The 25,485-nt window shown below is 42.1% G+C and overlaps 1 protein-coding gene across 1 annotated transcript in view; it reads right to left on the bottom strand.

Moving 5' to 3' along the window:
• The window catches only part of LOC147006464 (uncharacterized), a 34,854-nt gene extending 19,367 nt beyond the window's left edge, over positions 1-15,487 (bottom strand). Inside the window, exons 1-3 of the mRNA XM_085868759.1 lie at positions 15,204-15,487; positions 14,821-14,958; positions 498-2,018 (exon numbers count right to left, since the gene is read on the bottom strand). Of these exons, the coding sequence (XP_085724885.1) occupies positions 498-2,018; positions 14,821-14,958; positions 15,204-15,339 (1,795 nt within the window). The 5' untranslated portion in view covers positions 15,340-15,487. The remainder of the gene's footprint in view (positions 1-497; positions 2,019-14,820; positions 14,959-15,203) is intronic.
• Positions 15,488-25,485: the final 9,998 nt, after the last annotated feature.

The following is a 25,485-nucleotide window of genomic DNA, read 5'->3' as shown; positions in this document are numbered from 1 at the left end:
TTACAATTGCCGTTATAAGGGGGTGCGGACACTTATCAAACCAAGATATTATAGTTCGGTGTTTTTAATTAATATTCTGAAACTTGTATAATTTGTTTTTCACTTGGAAGTTGTGGGTTATGATGTGTAAATAAATGTGTAAAAAGTCTGATTTAATGTATTTAATTCCAGGTGATAAGGCATCAAAAGGTGAAAATTTTGAAAGGGAGTGTAGAATTTCTATCGACACTGTATTCTGACTCCTTCTCCATCCCAGTTAACATGACGTCTCCCAAGCCACTGCAAAGTATCTTCTTTGTCTCTCCCCAAATCTTTCCAGATCTTTTTACAATATTCCTGCTCTTTTGTCGTTCTCCCATTTGTTGGTGTATCTTTGTTGATGTATCTTTTTGTAATTTTCATTTCTCTTCTTTGCAATCGATGGCGTTGGATTCGTTGTTATTTCCATCCCATGTGTGGCATCCTCTACTCACACCTGTTCCTGGAAAATTCGTTGCTTTGATGTATTGTTTGATGTCGAAATACAGATGATGAACGAGCAAAGACCTTGTTACACACAGAACAGTTGAAGGGTTTCTCTCCGGTGTGTATTCTTTGATGTGTGGATAGAGATGATGAATGAGTAAAGACTTTGTTACACACAGAACACTTGTAAGGTTTCTCTCCGGTGTGTACTCTTTGATGTCGATGTAAGTTCGATGACTGATTAAACGCTTTGTTACACACAGAACAATTGAAGGGTTTCTCTCCAGTGTGCATTCTTTGATGTGATGATGCCGTTGATAAACGAGCAAAGACCTTGTTACACACAGAACACTTGAAGGGTTTGTCTCCGGTGTGCATTCTTTGATGTGCTGATGCAGTTGATGAACGAGCAAAGGCCTTGTTACACACAGAACAATTGTAAGGTTTGTTTCTGGTGTGTATTCTTTGATGTCGATGTAAGTTCGATGACTCATTAAACGCTTTGTCACACACAGAACAATTGAAGGATTTCTCTCCGGTGTGTATTCTTTCATGTGCTGAGAGAGTTGATGACTGATTAAACGCTTTGTTACACACAGAACACTTGTAAGGTTTCTCTCCGATGTGTACTCTTTGATGTCGATGTAAGTTCGATGACTGATTAAACGCTTTGTTACACAGAGAACAATTGAAGGGTTTCTCTCCAGTGTGCATTCTTTGATGTGATGATGCCGTTGATAAACGAGCAAAGACCTTGTTACACACAGAACACTTGAAGGGTTTCTCTCCGGTGTGTATTCTTTGATGTGCTGAGGCAGTTGATGAACGAGCAAAGGCCTTGTTACACACAGAACAATTGTAAGGTTTGTTTCCGGTGTGTATTCTTTGATGTCGATGTAAGTTCGATGACTCATTAAACGCTTTGTTACACACAGAACAATTGAAGGATTTCTCTCCGGTGTGTATTCTTTCATGTGCTGAGAGAGTTGATGACTGATTAAACGCTTTGTTACACACAGAACAATTGTAAGGTTTCTCTCCAGTGTGAATTCTTTGATGTGTTGATGCAGTTGATGAACGAGCAAAGGTCATGTTACACACAGAACACTTGTGGGGTTTCTCCCCCGAATGTGTTTTTTGATGACGATATAAATTTGATGAAGAAAAAAAAGCCTTCCTGCATTGTGGACACTTGTAGGATTTCTCACCGGTGTGCAACGTTTGATGTGTCAACAGACATGAAGAAGAAGCAAATCCCTTCTGACACACAGCACACCTGCATGACGTCTCACATGTGCAGATTTCAACACATCCTTTTAAACACGATGAGGAGGTGAAGTCTTTGTTGGTAACAGCAAAATTGTTTGTCTCCTCACTTCTTTGGCTCTCCTGTTGCAAGACATTGATACCACTGTCACAGTTGTTGTTTGCAGACACACACCTAAACGTGTCAACATCCTGACCAAAAGTCTCTGTCAAGTGATGATCGAAAGAAACTTCTCTGTCCAATGAGGAGGAACAGTTGACACTTGAAGACCTTTCAAATTTTTTCTCTGCAAATTAACAATGGAGCAAAAACATCAATAAATCACTTTTACAACTTGAACAGCACTCGGAGAGCACATCGTCTCACCTTGCACGCTCATTCTGAATAAACTTACCATTATTAATTGAACACCCCACTATTATGGCCCACTACTATCATGGCCCACATGCTCGTGTCACCCATGAACCCCATTATATCACATTGTTTCTTAGAATGGGTTATGAATGTCACAAATTTAATTATTCACTCACATCGGGTCAGGAATCAGATAAATGAAGTTTCAGATTTTTCAGAGAAGGATTTCAACTCAACCAATCATGGCTGGAAGAAGACGTTACTGATGACGTCATCATTATCACCCTATATACCCCATGGGGAGTTGATAACATGCAAAGTTTCAATTATTTTCGTTGAGTGGTTTCAGGGAAAATTATATCCAAATTTTCTCTTTATTTCAATCTGGCTGCCATACCATGTGACATATGACGACAATCCTAACAATAAAAACATTCTCCATCGGGAGTTCTTCCGAGTTTAAAATTTCGCATCGATCGGACAAGCGGAAACAGAGAAAACCATTTTTAAAGTGAAAATATGAAGACGTGGACACATCGACAGACACACACAAACGCACACAGACACACCGAACACATTGGACAAATACAACAGTTCAGGAAAGGAAAGAGAAACCCAAAACTGAAAAAGAGAATTCAAAAAATAAAAGAAAAACACAAAATTGGAGACAAAGACGTCGATTGCTTGGGTGTTGAAAACAAACTCAAACTGGAAATAATAGCCGGAAAGACAAAAAAAAACACCGTATGGAAGCAAACAACAGGAGAAAACAAAATTACATGTTTGAGAGAAACCCGAAGAGATTCTTCCACGAATTAGGGAAACAAAAGCAGAATGTGTCAACTCCCCCTGAAAAAGAAAAGATGGGGAAGCATTCTGGAAAGGAATTCTTGGAGATCGAAAGGAACATAACAAGGAAGCACAATGGATCATGGACTTGGAAAAGAAGAAGCACCATGTAGGTCGAGGAAATATCCTCAGTGATTATTGATTAAGAAATAAATAATTAAAAACAACTTCAAAAAATGCAACCAAACTTTAAAATCCAGGCTCAGACGGAATTCCAAACTTCTGGTTGAAACAACTTGATGCTCTCCACAATCACGACACAAGGACATTCAAAGAAATGATCCAAGAAGAAAAGGAATGCATGAGTGGTTAGTCGAAGGAAACATATTTCTCATCTAAAAATCTGAAGAACCGCAACTTCCTCACAAATACCGACGAATAACATGTCTGCCAACAACATACAAACTTCTAACAGGAATCATGACAGAAATGATGTTCCATCACCGAAGCCAACAAGGAGGTTGAGTGAGAAAAAATGGGGCCACCACCCACTACTGAGCAAGGCCGACCTTGAAAATTTCAAAATGTGAAGAACCAAATTGTCCACCACCTGGATGTACAATAAGGAAGCTATTGACAGTTCCACATTCATGGATGATAAAATGCGTGTAAATATACAAAATCAATCCCCAAGTAATCAAACTGATTGAGAAAGCAATGGAACTCTGGATTACCACGTTGATAGTACAGCACTCAGAAGGAAATATCGAAATACCAGATGTGAAGATATGGCATGGGATCTTCCAGGGAGACAGTCTTTCCCCCCTCTTGTTTTGTCTGGCTCTGGACCCACTGAGTAACCTCATTAACAAAGACATGGTTACACCCTCACAACCAATAGAAGAACATCCAAATAAAAGAGGAAAGGTGACACACCTACGATACATGGATGATTTAAAGCTCTTCCTGACCCAGCTGTTTTAGCTGTTGAAAGTCTGGTTGGGTCACAATAACACCAACCAAGGAAGGAACTGGCCAGAGCAGATTATAAATCCTTCCCTCGCCTTTTCAATGTTGGCTGACTGTCCGACCTCCAGACAAAGGAGCCATGTGTGATCCATCCCAGCACCCAAAGAGCTGCAGTCTTGACGCCATTCTGTCTCGAGGATGATCAAAACATAATTGGATGATCTCACCCCCTCTGAAAACTGTCAACCTATAGTTCGTTAATATTTCTTATCCCTTCAAAATTAAGCTGACCGCCAGATGGCTGCTGCAACAAAGCTGCAAGTGATACTTCCCTGAACCCTCAACATGTCAGCGATGGCATCAGCATGTTTGGAGGGTAAACAGACCTCGTCTCACTGAAAACTACATAAGAATTCAAAGTTTCTGTGCTGCAGAGACAGGGAAAGAGTGTGTTGCTTGTGTTGCCCCGATTCTCCGTATCGATGTTTGTATTTGTTTTTCCTGTTTTAATTGACTCAAATGTAAAGAAGGAATTGAGAATGTCTTCGACACACGCTTGGAATATGATCACCCGTTGGATACAGAAATACTGCATATTGTGCAGAGAAGTCCCCAAAAACCCTTCAAAATTTCCCCAAAACCAACAACAACTTTTCCAATCATTAATTTCTATCTTATTTTCAGGCACTCGTGGGAGACTATGAACACAGAAAAAGACCCGAACAAAACAGAACAAAAAGAACATTGTGGAAGGGGGTGGGGGGGAGGCGAGGACACACGTACAACAGGATAGAGGTACAATGGAGGGTCACTGATTAAGAATGGGCATGGGGAAGAATGACATCAGATAGAGGTGGGTGGACAAAGGTGAACAAGCTGATTGCAAGCTCAAACACAGCAAGAGGGGGAAAGGAAAAATGGAGATGGCAAAAGAAAAGGATGGAGAGGAATAAGGCGGGAAAGCACATTAATCTGGAAAGGAAGAGGACGGTTTGTGGAGGGCTTTTATTTTGGAGAGGGCTTGGGGAGGAATGGAAGGCATGGAGAGGGGAGAAAAGATCATGTGAAAGGATTGGGGGATGGTATTGGTGAATAGCCATCTTGAAGGCGGAAGAGTCAGATTGAAGTCTGAGGAAGTTGGTTCCACAGGCTGGAGAAAGGAGTAAAAAATGAGTGGAGGAGAGCAAAGAACCTTGATTTTCGGAGTTTCCACAGAAGTGGGTGACTGGAAGACCGAAAAAGCCCTTTGGAGCAAAATTCAGGGATGGGGTTCCAGAGCAAAGCAGAGCGGTGCAGGACCAGAAATGAACCTTGAGAAGACAGAGCAGAGAGACCACCGGTGTGAGAGTAAGAGAACCACAGACTCAGCTTCATCGCTGGAGATTCAAATGATTGTGATGGACTCGGTTTCTCTGGCATCAAGACGTGAAAGGTGAGGCTGGGGTGCCAAAATTTAATGAACCACTTCTACTTTTTACATTATGATGTTATTGTTTGTATAAAATCATTCATAAAATTACTGCACAAACAAACCGTACATCAGAGAAGTACATTAGATGCGGAACATCTCATCGTGCTGGAAAGAAAATCGAAGACCAAGCAATCAAATCAAGCTGAGAAGTACAAACACCAAAGAAGCACCAAAAAATTGGAATCACATGGAAAATCCTGAACGCGAAAAGACGACTGCGACGACATCTACCATTACGACTCGTCTGCATGCCCAGCTAAGGGGTGCAGTGATGCCCTTTTTAGGATTGATACTCTTACATGTCGTTCCCCTGAGACAGGGGGATCGTGAGGTTGGGGTAGACATTTTGTGAGTTTTTTTGCCCGAGGTGCATAAGATTGCTCGCAAAATCCCCAAGACCCCCATTATAATCGCTCCCGATTTGAATGCAGTGAAATTCCCGAATTCCCACACAAAACCTTTTAATGAAGTCAACAAGACAAGAAAACATCAAATAGAAATGTCCATATGATTTTGGATCAACAATTATGCTGTGCTGTTCGTTCTAATGATTGTATAATTTATTTTTATTTCATAATATGTTCGCTATAATTATATAATTTATTATTATCTATCTATAATTCCAGCAATCTCTGTGTGTCTGTCTGTCTGTCTGTCTGTGTCTGTGTTTTTTCCCAAGGTTTGAATTAATTGTTGTGCTTGGGAGACATTTTTGAATACATTTTCAGAGAGAGGGGGGCAAAAAAAAAACTTTCGAACCGCGTGCCAGAAACAACAACCACACAGGCTGTTCCTTCGCTCTCGCGTGCCCGTACGTGCGTGGCCGTACGTGGAAAACAAACTTTCAAACGGCGTACTAGAAACAACTACACAGGCCGTTCCTTCACTCTCGCATGCCCGTACGTGCGTGGCCGTACGTGCATGGCTGTACTTGCAAAAAAAACCAAACTTTCAAACCTTGGGAAACGGTCGTTTCCCTTGGGAAAATTCAAACCTTGCGATTAATTAATAATTTTAACAATTAATTCAAACCTTGGGAAAAAAACAGCTTTCAAACCCTTGGGAAACAGCTGCATGCCTTGGGAAAATTCAAACCTTGGGATCAATTAATAATTTGAGCAATTAATTAAAACCTTGGGAAAAAACAGCTTTCAAACGTTGGGAAACACTTGGGAAACAGCTGAAACGGATGAAGAACGATGTCAAACCTTGAACAGGCACAAACTCAGGTCCCCAGCAATATTCCTGGCAAGTTTCAATCAGATCGGACCAGTTGTTGTCGAGAAACGGCGGTCGCAGACCGGCAGACAGACACACAGAGATTGCTGGAATGAGAGATAGATAATACCACAGTAAAATCGGTTATTTGGAGATAGTTAAGGTAGAGGACCACTCAGTAAAATCGCTTATTTGGAGAAAGTTAAGGTATAGTACCATACAATAAAATCGCTTATTTGGAGATAGTTAGGGTATAATACCACAGAGTAAAATGGCTTATTTGGAGATAGTTAAGGTATAGTTCCACACAGTAAAATCGCTTATTTGGAGATAGTTAAGGTTTAGTACCACACAGTAAAATCGCTTATTTGGAGATAGTTAAGGTATAATACCACAGAGTAAAATCGCTTATTTGGAGACAGTTAAGGAAGAATACCACACAGTAACATTGCTTATTTGGAGAGAGTTAAGGTATAATACCACACAGTAAAATCGCTTATTTGGAGATAGTTAAGGTAGAGTACCACACAGTAAAATCGCTTATTTGGAGATAGCTAAGGTTTAGTACCACACAGTAAAATCGCTTATTTGGAGATAGTTAAGGTATAGTACCACACAGTAAAATCGCTTATTTGGAGATAGTTAAGGTATAGTACCACACAGTAAAATCGCTTATTTGGAGATAGTTAAGGTATAATACCACACAGTAAAATCGCTTATTTGGAGATAGTTAAAGTATAATAGCACACAGTAAAATCGCTTATTCGGAGGTAGTTAAGGGATAATACCACACAGTAAAATCGCTTATTTGGAGATAGTTAAGGTGGAGTACCACACAGTAAAATCGCTTATTTGGAGATAGTTAAGGTTTAGTACTACACAGTAAAATCGTTTATTTGGATATCGTTAAGGTATAATACCACACAGTAAAATTGCTTATTTGGATATAGTTAAGGTATAATACCACACAGTAAAATCGCTTATTTGGAGAGAGTTAAGGTATAATACCACACAGTAAAATCGCTTATTTGGAGATAGTTAAGGTATAGTACCACACAGTAAAATCGCTTATTTGGAGATAGTTAAGGTAGAGTACCACACAGTAAAATCGCTTATTTGGAGATAGTTAAGGTTTAGTACCACACAGTAAAATCGCTTATTTGGAGATAGTTAAGGTATAGTACCACACAGTAAAATCGCTTATTTGGAGATAGTTAAGGTATAATACCACACAGTAAAATTGCTTATTTGGATATAGTTAAGGTATAATACCACACAGTAAAATCGCTTATTTGGAGATAGTTAAGGTTTAGTACCACACAGTAAAATCGCTTATTTGGAGATAGTTAAAGTATAATAGCACACAGTAAAATCGCTTATTTGGAGATAGTTAAGGTATAGTACCACACAGTAAAATCGCTTATTTGGAGATAGTTAAGGTATAGTACCACACAGTAAAATCGCTTATTTGGAGATAGTTAAGGTATAATACCACACAGTAAAATCGCTTATTTGGAGATAGTTAAAGTATAATAGCACACAGTAAAATCGCTTATTTGGAGATAGTTAAGGGATAATACCACACAGTAAAATCGCTTATTTGGAGATAGTTAAGGTGGAGTAACACACAGTAAAATCGCTTATTTGGAGATAGTTAAGGTATAGTACCACACAGTAAAATCACTTACTTGGAGATCGTCAAGGTATAATACCACACAGTAAAATTACTTATTTGGAGATAGTTAAGGAATAGTACCACACAGTAAAATCGCTTATTTGGAGATAGTGAAGGTAGAGTACCACACAGTAAAATCGCTTATTTGGAGATAGTTAAAGTATAATAGCACACAGTAAAATCGCTTATTTGGAGATAGTTAAGGGATAATACCACACAGTAAAATTGCTTATTTGGATATAGTTAAGGTAGAGTACCACACAGTAAAATCGCTTATTTGGAGATAGTTAAGGTTTAGTACCACACAGTAAAATCGCTTATTTGGAGATAGTTAAGGTATAGTACCACACAGTAAAATCGCTTATTTGGAGATAGTTAAGGTATAATACCACACAGTAAAATCGCTTATTTGGAGATAGTTAAAGTATAATAGCACACAGTAAAATCGCTTATTTGGAGATAGTTAAGGGATAATACCACACAGTAAAATCGCTTATTTGGAGATAGTTAAGGTGGAGTAACACACAGTAAAATCGCTTATTTGGAGATAGTTAAGGTATAGTACCACACAGTAAAATCACTTACTTGGAGATCGTCAAGGTATAATACCACACAGTAAAATTACTTATTTGGAGATAGTTAAGGAATAGTACCACACAGTAAAATCGCTTATTTGGAGATAGTGAAGGTAGAGTACCACACAGTAAAATCGCTTATTTGGAGATAGTTAAGGTTTAGTACCACACAGGAAAAATCGCTTATTTGGAGATAGTTAAGGTTTAGTACCACACAGTAAAATCGCTTATTTGGAGATAGTGAAGGTATAATACCACACAGTAAAATCGCTTATTTGGAGATAGTTAAGGTATAATACCACACAATAAAATCGCTTATTTGGAGATAGTTAAGGTATAACACCACACAGTAAAATTGCTTATTTGGAGATAGTTAAGATATAATACCACACAGTAAAATTGCTTATTTGGAGATAGTTAAGGTATAATACCACACAGTAAAATCGCTTATTTGGAGATAGTGAAGGTAGAGTACCACACAGTAAAATCGCTTATTTAGAGATAGTTAAGGTTTAGTACCACACATTAAAATCGCTTATTTGGAGATAGTTAAGATATAATACCACACAGTAAAATTGTTTATTTGGAGATAGTTAAGATATAATACCACACAGTAAAATCGCTTATTTGGAGATAGTTAAGGTATAATACCACACAGTAAAATCCCTTATTTGGAGATAGTTAAGGTATAATACCACACAGTAAAATCGCTTAATTGGAGATAGTTAAGGTATAATACCACACAGTAAAATCGCTTATTTGGAGATAGTTAGGGTATAATACCACAGAGTAAAATGGCTTATTTGGAGATAGTTAAGGTATAGTTCCACACAGTAAAATCGCTTATTTGGAGATAGTTAAGATATAATACCACACAGTAAATTCGCTTACTTGGAGATAGTTAAGGTTTAGTACCACACAGTAAAATCGCTTATTTGGAGATAGTTAAGGTTTAGTACCACACAGTAAAATCGCTTATTTGGAGATAGTTAAGGTATAATACCACACAGTAAAATTGCTTATTTGGAGATAGTTAAGGTATAATACCACACAGTAAAATCGCTTATTTGGAGATAGTTAGGGTATAATACCACAGAGTAAAATGGCTTATTTGGAGATAGTTAAGGTATAGTTCCACACAGTAAAATCGCTTATTTGGAGATAGTTAAGCTATAATACCACACAGTAAATTCGCTTACTTGGAGATAGTTAAGGTTTAGTACCACACAGTAAAATCGCTTATTTGGAGATAGTTAAGGTTTAGTACCACACAGTAAAATCGCTTATTTGGAGATAGTTAAGGCATAATACCACATCGTAAAATTGCTTATTTGGAGATAGTTAAGGTATAATACCACACAGTAAAATTGCTTATTTGGAGATAGTTAAGGTATAATACCACACAGTACAATCGCTTATTCGGAGATAGTTAAGGTATAGTACCACACAGTAAAATCGCTGATTTGGAGGTAGTTATGGTATAATACCATACAGTAAAATTGCTTATTTGGAGGTAGTTAAGGTATAATATCACACAGTAAAATCGCTTATATGGTGATAGTTAAGGTTTAGTACCACACAGTAAAATCGCTTATTTGGAGATAGTTAAGGTATAATACCACACAGTAAAATCGCTTATTTCGAGATAGTTAAGGTTTAGTACCACAGAGTAAACTCGCTTATTTGGAGATAGTTAAGGTATAGTACCACACAGTAAAATCGCTTATTTGGAGGTAGTTAAGGTATAATATCACACAGTAAAATCGCTTATTTGGAGGAAGTTAAGGTGTAATATCAATCAGTAAAATCGCTTATTTGGTGATAGTTAAGGTATAGCACCACACAGTAAAATCGCTTATTTGGAGGTAAAGGTATAATATCACACAGTAATCCGAAAGGACCGTCTGGAAAGGCATTTAGGATGATTGGCATCTCCCGCAGTGAGGCTGAGTATTTGGGCTTCTCACTCTCTCGCCACAGGCAGGTTGGTGGTCTTTCTGTCTTCTTCCGTCTCCTCTCCGGTCTCGCAGCCCCGCTTGATCTACAATGTGTCCTCCCCATATTTCCGCAGGGCGCCCAGGATCCGCCATCAACCCTCTTCTGGAAAACTGCCAAAACCAAGAATCACTGCTCACCTTCACTCTTTCATTCCTCTTTTACCCCACCTTTCGAACAAACTCCCACACTCTCTTCAATCCCACTCTTCCCTCAAGGTATTCAAAATAGCTGTTCACCACCACTTCTTATCTACCCCCATCCAAAACCATGATCTTTTCTACCGACGTAAATCCACCCCAAACCCACCTCCTTCAAATTCCCTGCTTTCCTTCCTGAAAGTCACTGTAGTGTCCATCTTGTATTCCCCATGTTCCCCGCCCCATCCTCACCCTACCACAGATCGCCAAAAGTCTCTGTTCCCCATTGTTTTGTCTTTCCCTCTCCTGCCCCCTTTGTTGTGCGTTGTGTGTTCGCTCTCATACAAGCCTCGATAATGTGTTAAAAAAAAACTTGATTGGAGTCCACCTTTGGCCAATTTAAATGATTGGACATTATTTCGAAAAAGAAACACCTTTCCAGATGAGGTGCCACAGTTGACAGTGGAGGTCAGAGCAGAAACTCTTCCATGAAGTCGAAGAAACTGTCCATATAACTCCGAGATAAAATTGTGAGGAGGCATAGATCTGGGGAAGGGTATGAAATCAATTTCTCGTGTTGAACAGTCCCAAGAGCACAGTGAGCTCTATCATTAGGAAATGGAAAGACGATGAACTACCCAGACTCTTCCTCCAGTTGACCGTCCGAACAAACTGAGCAACTGAACAAGAAGGACCTTTGTCAGGGAGGTAAAGAAGAATCCAACGACCATTCTGACAGAACTAGAGTTCTTTTACTGAGATGGGAGAACCTGTCGGAAGGAAAAAGTCTCTGCGGCATTTCAAAAATCAAGTCTTTCTGGGAGAATGGCGAGACGGAAACCACACCAGAGAGAAAAAGCACATGACAGCACGTCTTGAGTTTGTCAAAAGGCACGTGAAAGACTTTGCTGAGCAACAGGCAAAACATTCTGTGGTCTGATGAGACGAAAATGGAACTCTTTGATCTGAATGCAAAGCACTACATCTGGCAGAAACTGAGGACAGCTTATCACCCATCCAAAACCATTCCCATCGTGAAGCATGGTGGTGGCGGCATCATGCTTCGGGGATGCTTCTCAGCGGCAGCGACTGGGAGACTTGCAAGGATAGAGTGAACAATGAATGGAGCCAAATATAAGCAAATCCTTGAGGAGTTGACTGCCTTATGTTGGCTTTATGGTTTGGGTGCCCGGCTTTGGATCCTCGGGTCCTGTGTTCAAATCCCACTCAGCTGTTGAATTAATACCAGGTGGGGTTAACTCGGCCTGTCATAAATCCCACTCAGCTGTTGAATTAATACCAGGTGGGGTTAACTCGGCCTGTCAATCTTCTGAGGTCGGCAAACTGAGTGCCAGCATGCTGGTATACTGTGTCGGAGTGGCGACCCGTCCAGGATTGTGCCCAATAGCCAACGCAGCACCTTGGAGCTTGAGCAGCACCAACGCTCTGCACAGAGTATGGTCCCAATCTCCTCCTCGTTGAGGAGAACCTGCTTCAGAGTGCAAAAGACCTTCGACTGTGGTGAAGATTTACGTTCAAACGGGACAATTACCCCAAGTATACAGCCAAAGCAACACTGCAACACAACAAAGTATTGACTTAGAGGGTTGAATTCGCAATGACGAAAGACATTTCAGGTTTTCAGTTTTCAATAATTTGTAAAAATTTCCAAAAATGTTTCCCTTTTTCATTGTGGGGTATTTTGTGTTGATCAGTGACAAAACATATAAATTTAATCCATTTTGAAGTCAGGCTTCAATACAACAAAATGTGAAAAAGTCGAGAGGTGTGAATACTTGATGAAGGGATAGTAGGTTTCACCCATAAAACACGACAAAGGGCACATTGGTGTCTTTATTTTCTTTCTGCCATGACATCCTCCGGGTGGGTAACTTCGGTGCTTCGAGGTGGAGAAGGAACACTGTTGTTTGTGTCCTTTACAACATCCATTAAAACAGTAAGTTTCCTGTTTGGAATGATTTTCAATTTTATTTCGATTTTGCAGGCAGATTAAAACTATTATCTTCCTCCTCTCCAACCAGGTGCGATCGGGACGGATTCAAAGCCAAAGACTGACGGACAGACAAAGTGAACAAACTGCTTATCTCCACCTTTCGCTTCGTGTGAGTGTAGAAACAAAAAAACAAAACAAAAAATAATTGAGCTTTATGTATTCCACCAGCAGAAGTACCTGTCGCTTCCCTTACGGGTTGAATCAAACGACGGCACTTTGTACTTTCAAACATTCTGCTCCATTCACTCCATCATTTTCCCGAGGTCATCTTCCCTCTGCTTGGAAGTCAGCTGACATCATCTTTATTAACCATCCTTGCTGCTTACATCTGTATATGGCGTGAGCAAAAATCACCTCCGCTTCGCTGCGAAGCTCATTGTTGTTTGCTTCGGTTTGAACCTCTGCTTGAAATGAGTGAAATGAAACATTCCCCTTCCCTCGTGCTGCCTTCTGCTCCTCTTGTGCAACCTTCTCCTCCCCTCAAGCTGCCTTCCCCTCTCACAATGCCCCCCTTTCCCTCATGCTGCCTTCCCATCACCTTGTGCCGCCTCCCCCTCCCTCAACAGCAATTAATTTCCAGATCATGGCAGGGAAGCCAAGAGATCTGTCTCGCCTGGGTTTGAATCCCGACCCAGCTATAAACTGTCATCCCGGTGTTTCACAGACAGGGTGATTCATAAATGTGTTTGTTGTCTCGCGGATGGGTGTTAAACTCGGCGTCACATCTGCCTGGATCCCCCCTCCGCTCCCCCGCCACACTTTAACACCTCTCCTCTTCCTCTCCCTTCTCCCTCTCTCACCCCTATCCCTCTCTATCCCACCCCGATCCCTCTCTCTCATTCCTATTCCTCTCCCTAATACCTAATGCTTTCTCCTATCCCATCCCTCTCTCTCCTCACCCGACCCCTCTCTCTCTCTTACCCCTCTTCCTACTCTATCCTTCCCCTTCCTCCTCTCCTCTATCCTTCCCATCCCTCCTTTCCCTCGTCCCCTTCCTCCCTCTTCCCTTGAATATTCCCATCAGCGAAGTGACAGGTAGTATTTGCTGGTAAACAAATAAAAAAACACGAATTAAGCTTTATATATACTGTATTACATTTTCACACTTCCCTCAATTAAAAGAGGTTATGATTAACGATAAATTATTAAATTTGTCAGGTGCTCATGAGAGTTCACGTCCCTGACCCTTAGTGATGGGTAATGTTGTAAAACGTGTCCTTTGTGATCCATCCATGAAGACCACTCTGTACAGAGAGAGCATCAGTGCTGCCACAGCAGTTACCTGGGTTATTGGACACAATCCAGGACAGGTGACCACTCTGACACAGGATACTCAAACGGCTCAATCATCCCAGCAAGCTGGTATCACTTTGCCAACCTCAGAAAGATGACAAGCTGAGTCAACCTTACCTGGTATTAATTCAACAGCCAAGTGGGATTTGAACTCAGGACCCAAGTAAAGCAAGTCCACCACCCGAACCATTAAACCAACACCAGGTATACCTTTACGATATTTTACCAAAACAGATAAACAGAGTCGGTACAAACGCACCGATCCCGTGACAATGGTTTCATAACAGTTCTTACAGCAGGTCAAAAGTCGAGGTCACAGCTTCAGGTCAAAATTTCGTGAAAATAATTTTGGGGTCAAACTTTGACCTCGAAATTGTGACTTCCATCCATCGAGCAGAATTAATTAGTTTCCTGGTAAACTCTCACCAACTCTGCTTTACAAATAGCAGACTTGTTTAGTCGAAACGAAGTTCACCCTTCACATCTTTAAATATAATATTGAACATAATTTGGCCTTAAATAAGGTTGGTGCAGGACGAGCTATAAACTCCCAACCTGGTGATGCACAGGGAAGGTGTTGCATCAGTGAGCATACCTTCCTCTGAAAGCAAAGACAAGTCTCTTGTCTTCTCATGCAGTGATTCATCGAGGACGTTAAAGATGTCACTGCAATCCTCAATAACAGGCCATTGTGTGCCGGTGGAGAGGCCCATCATCACAAGTAAATCTTCATCTGATTTGTTGCAAACCAGAGTAAAGATAAATCGAATGATGAATGAAGTGATGAGGTATAAAATGATGTCATACATGTACAAGAGGGAGGGTAACATGTCATGGATGGGATTTCCATTCACAATTCAATTCCGGCTCCGCTCCAGACATCGTGACATTCACTAAATCAACGAGTTCCTGTGTTAGTACATAGCACGGATCAGCACGGGAAACACAAGTTCTCGGCACGGAGTGAACGTCACGTACCGGGTCTGGACCCCTTGTCCTCGGGTGAACCGTCCATGGACCCGCGGTCTTCCGGAGAACCTCCCGGACCGACCACGTATCCTCCATCGGAGCCGCTCGTCGATCCCGAGGTGTTCGCTCTGAGATCTCGGGTCATGGTGGACCGCACGTCGTGTCGGGTGAAGGACGGTACGCTGTGGTAACCGAGTGAAGAGCGCGAGCTGTTTTGGGAAAAAGCGAACAGGGAGATCGCGGTGTCTGATTGGTTCCCGCCACATCACGTGTCCATGATTTAAAATAAATACAAAGATTGAACGTTTCGTTTTAACGGATTGTTTGTGTTTCAGATTGTGTTGTGAAAGTGAAAATCGAGTCCGAGTTCGTCGATGATCATTTCCTCGACACGAAACAACGTTCTTTATTTTATGTTTTTGTATTTATCGACAATCTTCCCTCCATAACGGAGTATATGAGTGTGTGGGAATGTGGGTATATGGGAATGTATTGTTGCGGACACGGGTACAGAGACTCCAGCTTGTCACTCAGGGGGGATAAATCCCCGGTTGTCCTCGGTCGAGCCAGACCTGGGGCCACCACTCACAATTAACGTTGTGGTACGGTGGGTTGGTTTAAAACCACGAACTCCACCCAGTTAACCACGCGTTCCATTAGCCACCGTCCAATTATTCCGTTTAACTGGAGGTCACGTGATTACCTGAGCAGCGATTACACCCTCGGCAAAGCATCAATGTTATCTCTTGATCTCTTTGACAATGCCAAACCAATGGAAGGAAACCAATGTCAGACCAAACACGGACAGGTTAGAAATCGACAAATGATTTATTAATAATAAAATAAACCAGTCACCTGCAGGCTGACCCGTATCTTGCCAAAAGGTGACCACGTGTGACTTCTTTAAGGTCACACTGAGGTGAACAGAGCTGCTATCCACCAGGATCGACTCCTTGAGGAATATCTGCCTACGAGAGATCCGATGAGAATCGTTCTACAGAGTAACCATGAAAAATATGCTTTTGCCTCATAACGTCACCAAATGACGTCATAATGTCTCAAGCTTGACATATCTAGAAAGCACTCATCGAGGTGTTCAATTTGAGGTACTACACGATATGGTTCCTAAAACTTGAAAATTTGACCTTGGGGTCAAATATGTTTGAGCTTAGGCGCTTACCATGAAGGTCAAGGCCAATCGCCACCAAAAATTAATCAGCTGAGCGCCAGACCATGAACTATATTCCCATGAAGTTTGAAGACGATCCGATCAAAATTACTCAAAAAATAAGGGTTTCGTCGACTCCCCTGATTTGCGCCAAAGTGACCTTGACCTTCAAAATTTTGTGCACTGAAAGGGACCTCTATAGGCTCTGATATGCGAAGTTACAAAAATTTCCGATGATAACTGTGCTCTGCAGAATTTTTTATACGTGATTAGAGACAAACAAACAAACAAACAAACAAACAAAAAAAAAACATACAAGCTGACTAACATATCTTGCAAAAACTTCGTTTTGGCAAGATAATAAACAAGTCTGAAGACGACAATGGTTCACGATCGGTATTTGACGATGTCGATTGTTTCAGAAGTCAAGGATGAGACAATGTGATAATTTTTGACAAAGTTATAAAAATGATCAACATGATGTGGGAACAACAATATAACGTCATTTCGGCGATATGGCATTTCGCACTCCTCGGATTATCCATACTTTGATGAAATCAGCGTAAAAACAAACTTGAAGGGGGGCGCCATGGGCAAGGTGTTCGAGATAGAGCAAAATGGTTTCAAGACTTTTGGTGGAGAATGACCTCATGATTATGCATAAAAATATTGTCATCCTGGCTTTCAAAGTTTGGGCGGTCGTACGATTTTTATGTCAAAATTCGCAATTTTCTAAGTTTTTGACCTTGTGACCTTGGGACGAAAATGAAAAATCGGACGACAAGTTTTCGATAATTCATTTTGCGATTCAAATACCAAAGAACCCATTCCATTCAGTCAATTCCCAAGGAGAAGATAGATTTTTAATCCGACTACCCCCTAAAAATGGCTATTTTTTGGGGCATGGCTCCACCCAAAATGGGCGCAGCACGCCCCCATCCAGGAAAACATAACTGGACATTGATATCGAACACATAACCAAGCTTCATCAAGATCGGATCAACGTCCACAGAGTTATGCTCTGGACAGACAGACACACAGACAAGCCGGTAGGTGGACATGGGTAGTCGACTACCCAATAGAACCTGACGCGATGGGCCCGTTCGATGGGGAATGACCTGAGGATTAAGCGCAAGAAAATTCATGATTCCAGCTTCAAGGATTAATGCTGCAGATTGTTTTTTTTCGTTAAAATACCCCCACATTTAGGGTTTTTCGGCCGTTGTTAGGCAACGGAGCGGTCCATAGCAACGGTTCTTTCTCACACATAACGAGGACATACCATGAACCTACCATACCAGTTTCATATATATCTGACTCATAGTCTCTGAGACATAACGAACTTCGTTTTTTATTGTTTTCGACCAGGATTCATTCAAAGTCTATCTTCTCCGACAGTTTTCATAGGATCCGGCTGGAAATTTTTGACAATATGGCTGAATGTACTGCCCACGGTCGCTCGGGGCCCGATTTTTGATTTTCGAAAAAATAATTTTTTTTATGATTTTTCAAAGTCCCGTTACTAGGCAACGGTGGTGCCCATAGCAACGGTTCTCATTTGCGCACAACTTGGTCATGGTATGAACCGACCAACCAAGTTTCATCGAAATCGCCATTGTATTAACTGAAATCACCATTTTAAATACTGATAATAAGGGTGGAACAAATCTCCAAAACAAAATTTTTTGAAAAAAAACATTTTTTTCGACTTGATCGTAGACCCAAAAACGAAGTTCGTTATATCTCAGAGACTATGAGTCAGATATACATGAAACTGGTATGGTAGGTTCATGGTATGTCCTAGTTATGTGTGAGAAAGAACCGTTGTTCTGGACCCCTCCGTTGCCTAGCAACGGCCGAAAAACCTCTAAATGTGGGGGTATTTTAACGAAAAAACAATCTGCAGCATCAACCCTTGAAGCCAGAATCTTGAATTTTCTTGTGCTTAATCCTCAGGTCATTCTCCATCGAAAGGGCCCATCGTGTCAGGTTATATTGGGTAGTCGACTACCCATGTCCGCCTACCGCCTTGTCTGACTCATAGTCTCTAAGATATAACGAACTTCGTTTTTTTATTGTTTTCGACCAGGGTTCATTCAAAGTCTATCTTCTCCGACAGTTTTCATAGGATCCGGCTGGAAATTTTTGACAATATGGCTGAATATACTGCCCACGGTCGCTCGTGGCCCGATTTTTGATTTTCGAAAAAATAATTTTTTATGATTTTTTCAAAAACTTAAAAGTCCCGTTGCAAGGCAACGGTGGTGTCCATAGCAACGGTTCTCATTTGCACACAACTGGGTCATAGTATGAACCTACCAACTAAGTTTCATCGAAATCGCCATTGTATTAACTGAAATCGCCATTTTAAATTCTGATTATAAGGGTAGAACAAATCTCAAAAAAAAAAAAAAAAATTTCGACGAGATCGATTGGGACCCAACAGACAGACACACAGACATAATGAATATAGTGGTCACTCTGCTGGCGCTCCTGAACCAAAAAACACCACCGTATGAGGAAGCAAACAACAGGAGAAAACAAAACCACATGTTTGAGAGAAACCCGAAGAGATTCTTCCACGAATTGGGGAAACAAAAGCACAATGTGTCAACTCCCCCTGAAAAGAAAAGATGGGGAAACATTCTGGAAAGGAATTCTTGGAGATCGAAAGGAACATAAGGAAGCAGAATGGATCGTGGACTTGGAAAAGAAGAAGCACCATGTTGGTGGAGGAAATGTCCCCAGTGATTATTGATGATGAAATAAATAATTAAAAACACTTCAAAAAATGCCACCAAACTTTAAAATCCAGACCCAGATGGAATTCCAAACTTATGGCTGAAACAACTTGATGCTCTCCACAATCACGACGCCAGGACATTCAAACAACTAATCCAAGAGGAAAAGGAAGTGCATGAGTGGGTCGAAGAAGGAAACACATTTCTCATCGAAAAATCTGAAGAAACCCAACTTCCCCACAAATACCGGCCAATAATATGTCTACTAACAACACACGAACTTCCAACAGGAATCATGACAGAAATGATGATCCATCACCGAAGCCAACAAGGAGGTTGACACCTCGAACAAAAGGGCCACCACCCACTACTGAACAAAGCCGTACTTGAAAATTTCAAAATGCGAAGAACCAAATTGTCCACCGCCTGGATGGACTATAAGAAAGCTTTTGACAGAGATCCACATTCATGGATGATAAAATGCCTGTAAATGTACAAAATCAATCCCCAAGTAATCAAACTTTGTGAGAAAACAATGGAACTCTGGAATACCACGTTGATAATACAGCACTCAGAAATAAATATTGAAATACCAGATGTGAAGACATTGCATGGGATATTCCAGGGAGACAGTCTTTCTCCCCTCTTGTTTTGTCTTGCTCTCGACCCACTGCGTGACGTCATCAACAAACATGGACATGGATACACCCTATCAACCAACAGAAGAACATCCAAAGTAACAGGAAAGGTGACACACACACCTACTATGCATGGATGATTTAAAGCTCTTCCTGACCCAGCTGTTTTCGCTGTTGAAAGTCTGGTTGTGTCACAATAACCCCAACCAAGGAATGAACTGGCCAGAGCAGATTATGAATCTTTCCCTCGCCATTTCAATGCGGGCTGACTTTCCGACCTCCGCACCAAGGAGCCATGTCTGATCCATCCCAGCACCCGAAGGGCTGCAGTCTTGACCCCATTCTGTCTCGAGGATGATCAAAACATCGTTGGATGATCTCACCCCCTCTGAAAACTCCTGTCAACCTTTAGTTCATAAATATTCCTTATGCCTTCAAAATTAAGCTGACCTCCAGATGGCTACTGCAACAAAGCTGCAAGTGATTCTTCCCTGAACCCTCAACATGTCAGCAATGGTGTCAGCATGCTTGGAGGGTAAACAAACCTCGTCTCACTGAAAACTACATCAGAATTCAAAGTTTCTCTGTACTGCAGAGTCGGGGAAAGAGTGTGTTGTTGTGTTGCCCCGTTTCTCTGTATTGATGTTTCTATTTGTTTTTCCTGTTTTAATTGACTCAAATGCACAGGAGGAATTGAGAATTTCTTCGACACATGCTTGGAACAACATCACCCGTTGGATACAGAAATACTGTATATTGCACAGAGAAGACCCCAACCCCCCCTCCAAATCAATAACTTTTCCAATCATTAATTATCCCCCCCACCCACCCCCGGAGGGAGGGAGCGGGATATTGTAATCGTCCGGTTTGTTTGTCTGTTTTATTTATTTATTTTTTTTTTTTTGTATACCTTGGTCGAGGCTCGTATGAGAGCTAACACACAACTCACAGCAAGGAGGCATGAGACAAGAGGGGTGGGAGTGGAAGGGACAAAACATTGAGGAACAGACACAGGTGAACTGTGGAAGGGAGAGGGATGGGGATGGGACGGGGAACATGGCGAGGAGAAGATGGACATTACAGGGACTTTCAGGAAGGAAAGCAGGAGAATTGAAGGAAGTGGGCTTGGGTGGATTATCGGGGGTAGAAAAGATCGAGGATTTGGATGGGGGAAGATAAGAGGTGGTGGTGAACAGCTGTTTTGAAAGCCTGGAGGGAAGAATGGGAAAGAATAGAGTGAGGAAGTTTATTCCAAAGGCGGGAAAAAAGAGGAATGAAAGAGTGAAGATGAGCAGTGATTCGTGATTTTGGTAGTTTTACCAGAATGGGGTTGTTGGCGGACCTTGAGCGCCCTGTGGAAATGTGGTTGGGACAAATCGCAGAGAGAGCAGGGGGGGCAAGGCTGGAGAGGAGTCGGTAGAAGACAGAAAGACCACCGACCAACCTGCGGTGATTGAGTGAGAGGCCCAAAGACTCAGCTTCATTGCGGGAGATGCCAATGATCTTAAAAGCCCTGGTTTCGACAGCGTGAAGTCGAGAAAGGTGGGAGGCAGGAGCACCAGCCCAGAGGGGAGAGCAGTACTCCATCAGGCTACGGACAAAAGCTTTGTAAGTAGTCAGGAGCTCAAGAGGGCCGAGGAAGGACTTTGCACGACGGAGGATTCCCAGTCGGCGACTGGCTTTTGAGGCAAGGTTGGAAATGTGACTTTCCCAGGAAAGGTCATGGCAGATAGTGAGACCCAGAAGCTTGAAAGAAAAGACTTCTTCCAGAGGATTGTTGAGAAAGTGGATGGGGGGGTTTTGTAAAGGGTCCTTTCGAAGAGACATAGTGAGAGTGTGAGATTTGTGTGGATTGAAAGACATGTTCCACGTGTTGGACCAGTTTGTGATTTTATCCAGATCTGCAGTGAGCGAAGAAGCTGCTGCTTGCCGGTCTGAGGGATGACAGATGGTACGGAAGAGGGTGGAGTCGTCGGCAAAGAGAAATAGAGGATTTTCCAGAGAGTCCGAGAGATCATTGATGAAAACCAGAAAAAGAACAGGGCCCAGAACGCTACCTTGAGGAACTCCAGCCTGCACAGGAAGAGGGGATGAAAGAACTCCATTTAGGGCCACACGTTGACTGCGACAGGAGAAGAAGTCTGCGAGCCATGAGTGGAGATGGCCTTGAATACCATGGGAAGAGAGTTTGGTGAGTAGGGCAGGGTGCCAGACTGTGTCAAAAGCACGTGATATGTCCAGGGATACGGCTCGGATTTCCTGTCTGGCATTGAGGACCTCCATCCATTGATGGGAGAGCAGTAGCAGCATATCCAGGGTAGAGTGACCTGGTCTGAAACCAAATTGATGATTGGAAATCAAGCCATTGGAGAAGAGGAAGGATTTCATGTCTGAAGCAATGATGGATTCCATAACCTTGCTGATGATTGGGAGAAGGCTGATTGGTCTGTAGTTACAGGGATCTGTTTTTGCACCTTTTTTATGCAGGGCAGTGATGTTAGCAGATTTCCAAGCAGATGGCAGATGACCTTGGGAAAATGAGAGGGTGAATAGAACAGAGAGAGGGTGAGCAAGAGCAGAAGAGCAGGCTTTGAGGACACGTGGGCTGATGCCGTCTGGACCGGTTGCAGAATCTGACCCGAGGTTTGAAAGCAAGCTCTCCACCTTGTCAGGAGAAAAGGATACAGAGTCCAGGGACAGTTGGGTGCGACTGGGTAAAGTGGGTAGAGATAGTGATGGGTTTGGGACACAAGATTTAGCTGCAAACACCGAGTTTAGACATTCAGCTTTATCACGTGTGGAATCAGCAGTGCGGCCATTTGAGGTAAGGGAGGGGATGGAGGGGGAACATACACCAGAAACAGATTTGATTAAACGCCACCAGGATTTTGAGGAGGGAGAGAGGTTTGAGAGTTCAGACTTGAGATGAGAAAGATGTTGTTTTCTGGCTCTCCTGAGGGTAGATACACACTTGTTCCGAGCTTTGTGGAAAGAACTGAGATTGCCCTCAGTTGGGTTTGCTTTCCATGAGGCAAAGGCAAGTTGTTTCAGGACAACTGCCTCACCACAAGCTTCAGTAAACCAAGGGCGGGAGGAAGGGTAAGACAACTGAACACGAGAGGGGATAAATCTGTGCATGAGGGAGAGCAAGTTTCTTTGAAAGAATTCCCAGGATGAGTTGATGTTTGAGAAAGTAGTGATAGGAGACCAGTCTGTAAGTCTGATGGCTGCTCGGAGACCCTGCCAGTCGGCTTGATTGAAATGCCAGACTCGACGGCGGTGAGGTGGTTCTCTGATGACAGCCAGAGAGATGTCCACTTTAACAAGGACGTGGTCAGAAGAACCAATTGGAGCGAAGGAAGAGCAGCAGATATTGTCAGGGAAATTTGTCAAAATCAGATCCAGAAGAGATGGAGTACCATTGGTTGAGATCCGGGTCGGGAAGTTGACCGATTGAGTCAGTCCCAATGAGTCACAGAAAGCTTTTGCTGATGTCCCATGGCAGGTGAGAGAGGTACCCACACCTAGCCAACTGGCGTGATGACAATTGAAGTCGCCACATAAGAGGAAGAGAGAGTTTGGATGAGAAGATAGAAGATGGTCCATGTTTTCGGAGAGTGAGGTGTAGATGGAGTCATCACTGTTCGGTGGACGGTACAGTACGCATATAAACATGAGGTGGGAGTGGAGGGGAAGCCGAAGCCAGAGGTATTCCTGGGGGTGTGGGGGAGTGAGAGCAGTGCAGGGAGAGTGAGGAATAGAGTCTTTGATGAAGAGAGCAACACCTCCACCAGGACGAGGCTCAGGTCTGTCATACCGTAAGAGGGAGTAACCAGGGAGTGATACTTGGGAGTCAGACACGTCTTGGGAGAGGAAAGTTTCTGTTAGGCAGATAATGTCTGGTTTGTCAGTGGCAACCTGCATGGAAAGATCTGAAAGGTTTGAGCTAAGGCCCCGGATATTTGAGGTCCACACTTTTAATGAAGAGGTAGGGGAGGAGGCTTTGGGTGCAGGAGGTGGAGGGGGCGGGGGAGGGTAGGACGAGGGACGAGGGAGGAGGTAAGGAGGGTTGCTGAAGGAGTGTGGGGTATTGCAGAATAGCGAGGGGAGGGGGGCCGAATGAGGAGGAGAAAAGGCTCTGTGGTGCTGGGAGAGAGGGGGGACAAGAGACAAGGAAGATGGCAGTTGAGGATTTGAGGAGGTGGAGTGAAGAGATGGAGGTGAGAGGGCAGTGGAGGGAGGCAGGGTGGTGGATGAGAGGGGGCAACTTAGAGAAGGAAGAGTGAGGGGGATGAAAGGTGGGAGAAAGGTGAGGGGGGAATTTTTGAAAGAGGTGAGAGGGAGGCTTGGAGGGAGAAGAGTGGGATGGTTGCTTTGAGAGTGAGAGTGAGGGGTGAGGGGGGTGAGTTGGCACTGAAGTTGGAAAAAAAGAATGGTTGATGGAAAGCGAGCATCCATGGCAAACTGTGGTTTTTAAAAGTTTTAGGTCAGAGATGCGATTTAACACAATTCTTGATGGATGCAATGAAGGCGAATTCAGAGCATGGAGAGAAGAAGCGCTGTAATAGTTGGATTTTTTAGGCAAGGAATGAAGGAGAGGTCGAAATGAGAGCAGTCTGTTAAAATAGCAGAAGAGAAGTGCATTGTGAAACAGTAAAGAGTACCACATGTGTGAGAGAGGAAGATGAAGCATTATAAGATTGTTTTTGTTGTTAATATTAATGTATGAGAGAGTTCAACAGATTAGGTTATGGAAGTGTAAAAAAAAAAGAAATCGAGGAAGACGAGGAGGAAGTTAAGAGGAAGAAGAAGTAGCAGAATCGGGAGAAGGTGAGCGTGTTGTTGTTGTTGTTGGGTATATTTTTTTTTTTTTTTTTGAGATAAGAAAGAGATTAGTTGGGAGAATGGGGGATGTTTGGAAAGTGGGGAGGATGAAAATTGAAGGTAATGGGGAGGATAGAAATTGAAGGTAATGGGGAGAAAAACAAACAAAAAACGATCGAACACCGAGTGGAACCGGTAGGCCTCAAACCTAGGACTAGGCCTCAAACACCAAGTAAGAACGTCGACATAAATACTCACAAAATAGCACGATTTTTGAAACAAAACCGAACTAGGAACACACATTAACATGTAGGTGAGAAAATTAAACAGTTAAAACGGGACAAATAACAACCGGAACTTAACTTTGAGAATGTCAGCAGGGAGCCCCGAAGGAGACCTCTTGCCGCTCAAAACCGGAACCGGAACTGTTTGTTACTTACGAAATCTAAAGATTTCTTGTTTGATTATAAATCAAACAAGTGGTGCCAGGCACAACAAATCCCCCCCCCCCCATTTAAGGCATAAAGTTATTTTGGAGATCAAATTTAAATTTGATACATCCTCAACCTAAATGTGGGTTATAAGGAATAGAATAAGGAATATTTTTTTTTAGTCTTATTTTGAAGTCAATTAAACCATTTTTGACGAAGTTATGAGCGAAAAACGATTTTGACCTTTTCGTGACCTGACCTTGACCTTTGACCTAATTGGACACAAAAGTTAATGGTGTCGTCTGAGGTTCATTACCCACCTGTGGATACAATTTGACAGTGTTTGAGCCAGCTGTTTTCTCATAAAGTTGTATTTTCATAACCATGTTTTAGTTGTCATGGAAAATATGTAATTTTGACCGATGACCATGACCCCCAAAACTTCGGACCATACCGATCTTCACAAATATGCATTTTTCGCTGTAGCAA

Source organism: Eptatretus burgeri, unplaced genomic scaffold (assembly GCF_056783735.1).
Source record: "Eptatretus burgeri isolate ZD-2024b unplaced genomic scaffold, Ebu_testis_v1 Ebu_testis_scaffold_3172, whole genome shotgun sequence".
NCBI classification, from domain to species: domain Eukaryota; kingdom Metazoa; phylum Chordata; class Myxini; order Myxiniformes; family Myxinidae; genus Eptatretus; species Eptatretus burgeri.
The sequence above is the reverse complement of the archived record's forward strand: the minus strand, read 5'-3'. Positions and strand labels throughout refer to the sequence as shown.